Source organism: Phodopus roborovskii, unplaced genomic scaffold, assembly GCF_943737965.1.
Source record: "Phodopus roborovskii unplaced genomic scaffold, PHOROB, whole genome shotgun sequence".
In the NCBI taxonomy this organism is placed as follows: Eukaryota; Metazoa; Chordata; class Mammalia; order Rodentia; family Cricetidae; genus Phodopus; species Phodopus roborovskii.
The window spans coordinates 11,070,670-11,079,575 of record NW_026125059.1 but is presented as its reverse complement, the minus strand read 5'-3'; the positions used below and the strand labels follow the sequence as shown (position 1 = coordinate 11,079,575).

General features: G+C 56.2%; 1 protein-coding gene across 1 annotated transcript; it reads left to right on the top strand.

The window, feature by feature from the left end:
- Positions 1-395: 395 nt before the first annotated feature.
- Snai1 (snail family transcriptional repressor 1) lies at positions 396-4,773 on the top strand. The gene is made up of 3 exons (XM_051185912.1): positions 396-563; positions 858-1,385; positions 3,869-4,773. The coding sequence occupies exons 1-3, from the start codon at positions 482-484 to the stop codon at positions 4,051-4,053; spliced, it is 795 nt and encodes a 264-aa protein (XP_051041869.1). The 5' UTR covers positions 396-481; the 3' UTR covers positions 4,054-4,773.
- Positions 4,774-8,906: the final 4,133 nt, after the last annotated feature.

The following is an 8,906-nucleotide window of genomic DNA, read 5'->3' as shown; positions in this document are numbered from 1 at the left end:
GCTGTATACGCAGCTCCAGAACTCAAACCTGGCTTTGAATAGGAAAGGAGCGGATCAAGGCACTTTGGGGGTGCCGCTCTGCGGCGCCCATAGGTCAGCCGCTCCTTTGTGGGGGCTTGGGGCGCCCCATTCGGCGGAGGCCAGACACGGCCACCAGGGGGCGCCCGAGGCGCTCGGACGCCGCACGGTCCGGCCCGGGAGGAACCCAAGCCAAATCTCAGCGCCACGCGGCGTGAGCCCCTCCAGCCCCGGCGCACCTGCTCCTGTCGTGGTCTCGGGCCGCACCGCCGCCCGCCATTGGCGCAAACTTGACAAAGGGGCGTGGCCAGGGTCCTAGCCACGCCCCCAGCGTTGGTACTTAAGGAGTTTGCGGCTCCGAAGGGGGAATCTAGTGCCGCGGCCGGGCCTCGCGAGCGGAGTTGCCGCCTCTCGACCTTACGTGACCCGGTGACCCCCGGCTACCTAGATCTCCCCGGCCACCATGCCGCGCTCCTTCCTGGTTAGAAAGCCGGCCGACCCCCGCCGGAAGCCCAACTATAGCGAGTTGCAGGACGCGCGTGTGGGTGCGTGGTGGGGTGCGGGACGCGGGCGGCTCGGGGGATTCCGAGGGCGCGGAGGGGCGAGTCGGGCTCTGCGGGCGCGACAGGTGGACCGGGAGCTCCGCGCCTTGGCAGTTGGGGTCCACCGAGGGGGTCTGTGGCCCCGGGCGGGGTGGGGGGCTCCGGGACTGTAGACCCGAGCGAAGGGAGCCCGGCCGAGGCCGGAGTCCGGGTGGGGGAGGGGCGGGGAGCCCCTCCACCTGGCGCCCCGGGAATCGGCTCTGTTGACCCTCCGTTCTCTCTTTTTCCTGCCCGCAGAGTTCATCTTCCAGCAGCCCTACGACCAGGCCCACCTGCTGGCCACCATCCCTCCGCCCGAGGTTCTCAACCCCGCCGCCTCGCTGCCCACCCTCATCTGGGACTCGCTCCTGGTGCCCCAAGTGCAGCCGGTTGCTTGGGCCACCCTCCCGCCGCGAGAGAGCCCCAGGGTGGCAGAGCTGACCTCACTGTCCGATGAAGACAGCGGCAAAAGTTCCCAGCCGCCCAGCCCGCCCTCGCCGGCGCCGTCGTCCTTCTCTTCCACTTCGGCCTCATCCCTGGAGGCCGAGGCCTTCATCGCCTTCCCCGGCTTGGGTCAACTGCCCAAGCAGCTAGCCAGGCTCTCTGTGGCCAAGGACCCCCAGTCCCGGAAGGCCTTCAACTGCAAATACTGCAACAAGGAGTACCTCAGCCTGGGCGCCCTGAAGATGCACATCCGAAGCCACACGCTGCCTTGTGTGTGCACAACCTGCGGAAAGGCCTTCTCCAGGCCCTGGCTGCTGCAGGGCCACGTTCGCACCCACACTGGTGAGTGTTCCCACAGCTGCCTCTCATCTCTCTGCCGCCCCGAGTGCTTGGGCCCTGGCCCTGGTGGATTCAGCATTCTCCCCTGTCGCTGCCAAGCAGAGGGCAAAGTAGATGCTACTCCTGCACCCTGCTCCTTGCTGTTAGGGCTGGGAGTGAGTGAGGGGGTACCCTAGCTCCCCACTCGGAGTCATGCCAGACAGGATATTGTTAGACTCCCCACCTAGCCTTGAATCCCGGGTTGAGGCTTTCCTGTTTCCCCATTTCTGAGATGCCTGAGAACACTTTGTAGGGTTTTGTACATAGTGAAGTGCTGGGTGCAGGGACCATGCTAAACTAAGAAATGACTTTGCTGGTCTCTCAGCCTCTCGGAGCTTGTGGAAGGCTTCCGGCACCAGGCTGTCCTTGGTGGTGGGGATCCCCGGTTAGGAGTAATCTTTGAAAGAGTGCTGTGGAAGTTGGAAGCTTTAGGGTGGGAGCTGGCCATTGGAGCTGTGCATTTCCTGTTGTGAACAGCCAGCATTGGAGTGGTGAGGCTGAGACGTGGGGGTGCCGTTTGCAGGGCTCACCGACATCCTCAGATTTAACCTGTGAAGTTCTAACAGCCAGGCCTTTCCCCTGCATGGTGGCTTAACTAAGCCTAGGGGCTCTGCTGGGGGGGGGGAGTTAGAGAGCTGAAGCCCGCAGGGGTCCTAGGCTGCCTTGCATCCAGAGCGACTTTGTTTTGATGTAAAGGCATGGCTCAGACAAAACCCTTGTTGAAATGCACCACCCTGTTCTCAGGGAGTCCCATTGTGTATCTTAATGGTGGCCCAGGGGGTGGGGGCCTGCAGGGTTGGAGCAGGTGCATGGGGCAGTGGTGCCCAGCACCTGTTCTGGCCGCAGCTGCTGGCTCACTGCGTGGCAGGCCCCTTTAATCCAGGGGGTATCGCATGTACAGTGCCCCCCTCAGTGGCCTTTGTCCCAGCCGGCCTGGTGCCGATTTCACACTTGCCAGGGATGCTACAAAGGCGTCCAGGGGTCGGGGATCTGTGAGGAGTGGAGGAGCTACACTCTTACACTTGTCCTCAAACCCCCAACTCCATCTCACCCTGTTGTCTGCTCCCCTCCCCTTTGTTAAGACTTGCTTCAGTTCGCCCCTTCCCTATTAAGGGGGCGGTAGTGCTTCAGCCAGTTGTTGGGAGGGTTCAGGTCAGCACCCCTAACTTGTAGGGGCCTCCAGATCTCTGCATCAGCAGCAGCACTGAGTTGCCTAGGAGTAAGTGGAGGAGGATCCTTGCTGGGAGCCTGCAGGTTGCCAGGCTCCATCACACTAGGTTTCCTTCCCCGGTCCTATGGAGTTCCACCGGCTTCTGTGGGTTTGTGCCCCCTAGGATGACTGGAAGCAGCTCTGCTCAGAATACCTGCTGGGTGGGTGGGTCCCACAGGAACCCTGCCGAGTTTCCCTCTGCCCAGAGGCTCAGCACACCCAGGGGTCATTCTTCAGCCCCTGAATTCCTGCACTAGAACCTAACCAAAGGGCACCGCCTCTGGGCTAGCGGGCTGGGAGGGAGAGCTGCCTCGCTTTGTTTTAAGTGGTGATTCCACATTGTAGCATCACACTTGGCGCATAGTAGGAGTGCCAGATACTTGGTTTTGTTGTTGGTATTTTGTTTGTGCTGCCTAGCTGGTCTGAGTTCAAACCAGAGACCCTCTTTTTTTCTCTCTGTTTCCACATGCTGAGATCTCATGTGTGGACCACCATGCTCAGTCCTTTTTATTTAAAACCAAAACATGCATTTATTAATTCTGCAAGCAATTAGTAAACACTGTAGCCTCTGTGTACACAGCCTTGGCTAGCTGGCCCGGTGGGGTGTCAGGATCCCAGGTGTCTGTAAGCTTCCCCCCCCCCCAGGCTGGGCCTTAAAGTGGGGTGAGGAGAGGTTCCCCGAACCTCGGAAAGAACTGAGATTTGGGATTGTAGAGCTATGGGCTGCAGGCAGGGTGCAGAGGAGCGGCCTCACTGGCTCTGGGTGGGGGTGGGGAAGCCTCTTCAGGCTGCCTCTCAAGCTTTGTCCCAGACAAAGTAAATCAAGGAATGACTTCAAGGCTGATAATGGAACACCAACCACAGTTCCCCCTGCCTAAGGCAGTGGCTAAAGCCAAGAGCCATGGAGACTGGGTGGGTGACCTGGAACCTGCTTTTACCTTCTGTGCCTCAGTTTCTCTATCTCTAATAGGACTGCAGAAGGGTCAGATAACAGATAATCAGAAGTGTTCAGTGCCTGCCAAACGGACAGGACTTGGAGTTGACCCTACTCTGGGAGGGAGTTTGGAGGCTCAGGAATCTGGTGGTCAGGGCTACACACAGGAAATCCAGAGGCCCTCTCCCAGTACAGGCCTGTGCACAGCAGGTATCACAGGGCCTGGCTGTCCTTGGGCTCCCAAGGTGTGTCGGAGCTCATCAAGCACTGTCCAGACCACCCTAACCTCTGACCTCTCCCCAGGTGAGAAGCCATTCTCCTGCTCTCACTGCAACCGTGCCTTCGCCGACCGCTCTAACCTGCGCGCCCATCTGCAGACCCACTCCGATGTGAAGAAATACCAGTGTCAGGCATGTGCCCGCACTTTCTCCCGGATGTCCTTGCTTCACAAACACCAAGAGTCCGGCTGCTCCGGAGGCCCACGCTGACCCTACTGCCTCAGCGTCCTTTCCAGCATCTCCCTAGTTCCCTGGAGCTGGTCCTCACCACCAGGGTTCCGTCTAACCTTGGTCCAGGGACCTGTAGAGGTCATGTCTGGCCCTGGTTCCTGCTTGGCTCTCTTGGTGGCCTTTTCCACAGATGTCAGATGGAGGATCAAGTGCCTTGGTTCCCTCCCTGAGCCACCCCTCAGGATTCATGAGGTATAGCCTCTGGACACAGCTGCTTCGAGCCATAGGACTAAAGCCAACCCACTGGTTGGGAAGCTTGAAACCCCACTCAGGGGACCCCTACTTCCCTACCTCCCCAAGGACCCTTCAGGCCAACTTCCTCAAGGTACAACAGACTATGCAATAGTCTTCCCCCACCCCCGGCTACATCCATGCCTCAGCGGGGCGATTGCTGGACACATGTCCAGGTGCCCCTGGGCCGGGCAGCTGTTTCAGCCCCGCCCCCATTTGCCCTGGTGACACCTGTTTCACAGTTTAACTGTCTCAGAAGGGACCATGAGTAATGGCCGTCACTTGTTAGGGGCCAAGTGGGGGGCTTTGGCCTGGCCAATGTGTCTCCCAGAACTATTTTGGGGCCCAACAGGTGGCCCTGGGAGGAAGATGTTTACATTTTAAAGGTATTTATATTGTAAGCAGCGTTTTGTATAGTTAATATGTACAGTTTATTGATACTCAATAAAATGGTTAATTTATATACTATATATTAAAAGCTGCTGTTCTTGAAGGGGGCACACATTAAAGGGACTCATGGGAGAGACAGGTAGGGGGTCTGAAGTACTGTGCTTTGGAGTTCTAGCTGGAGTGTCATGAACTTCGGGGACTGGGCTGTAGTCCAATCCAGGTGCTGTGCAAGCTTCCCACACTGTAGCCTTACCTACAGCCTGGCCCTGTGCTGTGGTCCCACTGTAGCAGGATAGCAGGTCTTTGGGGCAGGACTGGCTGCCCCTCCCTGCTGAAGGAGGATGTCTTTCCTCTTCCCAAGGGCCTCCCTGTCAGGCAGGCCCACACCTCCGTCTGGCTGCTGGGTACCAAATGGCCTTTGATGCAAGGAAATGGGCTGGCTGGAGCCAGGAGGGTGAGAAGCCAGGCCAAAGGGTAGAGGTCACTCAGCTTCCTGCTCACAGGACCAGAGCTAGGGCAATTCACCTCAGGCTAGTCGGTGCTGGTGAGCTCCACTCTGAGGGCCTCCTGGGGCCCAGAGAAAGCGAGTGGCACCTCCTGCGCACAAAGGTGCCAGTTTCCTGTGGGGAGCAGAGCAGGCGTCGCCTGTGGAGCAGCGTCAGCACAGCCCAGCTCCAGCCGGGCTGGGGGTGGGGAGCTTCCAGCTCCAAAGAAGAGATGAGTCTTCTAAACAGGAAATGGTGACCCGCAGGCGGGAGCAGCCTAATGACTTACAGCTTTCCTCCCAAAAGGAAAAAAAAAAAGTTCTCTAACAATTGCCAAATTGTGGCAGGCCTCCCTGAAGGGAGAGGTTAGTGAGGTGGGTGCTGGGGGCTGGGTACCAACTGGTTAGAGGCCTACAGTGTCCCCAGGAGGTTTCTCCACAGTAGGTTGACCAGTGAGTGACTTCACCCGGGCCTGGAGGGATGGGATGGGCCTCCAGGACCAGACTCAGCGCTGAGGGCCTGGCCCTAGGTCCTGCGCCTAGGATTTGGTCAGCCTGGCTCTGAGCGTGTCGAGAGTCAGGTAGGCCTGGCTCCTGGCCCTGACTCTCACCTCTCACTGCCAGATTCCCTCTGCTCTCAGCCCCCGTTTCTGCCTCTAGAAATCCGAGGCAACAGTGCCTGTCTCTGGAGAGACTGTTAGGAGACATTCCTTCACTCATTCAGTGGGTACTGTGAGCCGGGGTGTGCCAGGCCCTGTGAACAGTCGCTGCTCTCAGGAACTTCTGTTCTAGTGGGGGAGACAGAAAACAAACAAGCGATTAAACACCCTGCTTTCCTGCCATGGTGCCAGGATGGAATGAGGCTGGAGAGCCGGAGAGCAGCAGGCGGGGTTCCCACCAAGGCATCCGAAGCCCTCAGGAGGGTTGACATTCCACTGAGAGGGAGGAGGAAGATGAGAAGGATGGAGGTGGAGGGACAGTGATGGAGATGGGGGTGGGGGACACGGGAAGGACAGGCTGCAGGGCTGGAAGGAGCCGTCCCTGAGCAAGACCTGCTGGCTGGAGGCCCTAGAAAGCCAGGGGCTCATCGTAAGACAGGAGCCGGGAGCCAGGTCCCATCGCTGCATGGGAGAGCAGAGATTAGAGTTTGGGAGCAAAGAGAAGCCAGGAGAGGGAACAAGTGTGGAGGTAAGAGATAACAGGTGACAAATGGCCTGGACCAGGGCTACGGTAGCCTTGGGGGTTTGGACTGGCTTAGTGCCCGCCCAGCCTGGGGCCTTGTTCACTTACTTGGGGCTGGTAATGGACTCTAGTGTGTGGGAGAGAGGACAGAGCTGACCGCAAAGGAGCTCCAGAGGGCCTGCAGCTGAGTGGACAGACAGCCCTCTGTAGGAAGAGCAGGGGTGGGGACAGCAAAGGATTATTCACAGAAATGTGCAGTTTTTGACAACGGGAAGGGAAAAAGCCATCCCTAGGAGGTGCAGGCCATGGAACTGGCCAAGGAGAGATGAGAGGTTTTGCAATTTTTTTTTCTTCTTTTTAGGTTGTTTGTTTGCTTGTTCTTTGTTTTTTTTTGTTTGTTTGTTTGTTTTAGTTTTGGTTTTGTTGTTGTTGTTGATTGTTGCTTTTTAGAGACAGGGTTTCTACCTGTAGCCTTGGCTGTCCTGTCCTGGAACTCTGTAGACCAGGCTGGCCTAGAACTCACAGAGATCTGCCTACCTCTGCCTCCTGAGTGCTGGGATTAAAGGTGTGCGCCACCACTATCTAGCTGTTCTTTGTTTTGTTTTTTGAGACAGGGTCTATGTAGCTCTGGATTGTCCTGGAAAAAACTGTGTAGACCAGGCTGACCTCGAACTCACAGAGATTCACTTGCCTCTGCCTCCTAAGTGCTGGGGTTAAAGGCATGCGGTACCTCACCCAGCATTTATTTTATTTATTTGGATTTTTTTTTTTTTTTTTTTTTTTTTTTTTTGAGGCAGGCTTTCTTGCAGCTCAGGCTAGCCACAAACTCTTCAAGCAGTATCGGATTATGTTTAACAATTCCTTTTCCTCCACCTCCCAAGTGGTTCAATAGCAGATGCACACATCTATACCAAGTTTGTGCTCTTCTGAGAATGGGCCCCAAAGCCTTGTGTAGTCTAGACAAGCCCTGCCCTCTTTTTTGAAGAGAAGGTGTCACTGTTAGACTAGGTTAGCCTCAGCCTTCTGCCTTTGCTGTTTGAATGGAGGGATTATAAACACTGTGGTTTTCTGTGATGCTGGGGATACAAAGCCCTCAGCTAACACTGGGCATGTGCTTCACCACAGCCCTAGCCTATGATGTTTGAGATTTTTTTAAAGTACAAGGTCCGGAGGCTCACACTAGCACTCTGAAGGTTAAGGCAAGAAGATTAAGGCTAAGGCCAAGAGTTCACTGCCTGCCTGAGCTACATAGTAAGACCTGTCTCAGAAGGAAACAAACAAAAGCCCAGGTGTGGTGGCACACGCCTTTAATCCCAGCTCTTGGGTGACAGAGGCAGGTGGATCTCTATGAGTTCAAGACAAGCCTGACGTAGAAAGCAAGTTTGTACCGGCCAGTTTTATGTCAGCTTGACACAAGCTAGAGTCATCTGGGAAGAGGGAAGCTCAGTTGATGAGAAAATGGCCTCATGAGATTTGCCTGTGGTCAAGTCTGTGGAGTGTTCTTCTTGATTGATGATGGATGTGATAGAACCTAGCTCACTATAGGGGGTTCCACCCCTGGGCTGGTGGTCCTGGGTGCTAGAAGAAAGGCTGAGCAAGCCATAGGGAGCAAGCCAGTGAGCAGCACCCCTCCATGGCCTCTGCTTCCATTCCTGCCCTGACTTCTCTCAGTGATACAGTGTGACCTGAATGCTGGAAGCTGGGATCAACCCTTTCCTCCTCAAGTTGTTTTTGGTCAGGGTGTTTATCACCAGGATAAAAACTAAACTAAGACAAAACTCTAGGCCAGTCAGGGCTACATAGTAGCTAGTCTAAAAGACAAAACCAGAGAATCCAGGAGTTCTGTGGCCCATCCCTCTGAGTGGTTCTGGCATTTCCTCACAGCTGAGTCTGGGCTGGGCACTCCCAGGAGGACAGGACACGGAGAGCAGGGCACATGTGCATCTGTGTCAGACTCAGTTCGTGGTACTCTGAGAGCTGCATGCCCGTGGTCTCATCCCTACCATCACTCAGCCACCTGGTCGAGCTGCTGCTACCATGTCTCCGTGCAGTTAATTGTGTCCTCTGTCAGTACTCAGCCTGCACCTTGGAAGGACTCAGGAGAGCTTGGAGACACCCTGCTTCTGCTCTGCCTCCTGTCACCAGTTTCAACTTGCACTGGGGCCCTGTGCTGAGCCATCACTAGCTGTCATGGTAGGACCAGATGTGCCTCAGTGGGCCCTGGGCTGGAGTAGAACATCTAAGGCTTTGGGCTTGGTCCCAGCACTGCATTCACAGGATCTGGAGATTCCTGCAGGTAATTCCAGCACTCAGGGAACAAAGGAAGCTCAGGAGTTTAAGGTCATTCGTGACAACTAAGTTGGAAAACCAGCATGATCTTTTGTCTCCAAGCCAAAACAAAGAACCCACTTACCACAGTGGTCCCAAAATGGAGCCCTTCCAACAGAGCCATCCCAACTGCTCTGGTCAACTGACTTCCTGCCCAAGAGCAAGCTCCTCTCTGGGCCGAAGCTCAAGAGGCAGGCCTGAGGAGATGCTGGTCAGG

Coding starts and splice junctions, on each gene's coding strand:
- Snai1 (XM_051185912.1), top strand. CDS start 482: ATGCCGCGCTCCTTCCTGGTTAGAAAGCCGGCCGACCCCCGCCGGAAG. Junction 564..857: donor GTTGCAGGACGCGCGTGTGG/GTGCGTGGTGGG, acceptor TCCTGCCCGCAG/AGTTCATCTTCCAGCAGCCC. Junction 1,386..3,868: donor CCACGTTCGCACCCACACTG/GTGAGTGTTCCC, acceptor ACCTCTCCCCAG/GTGAGAAGCCATTCTCCTGC.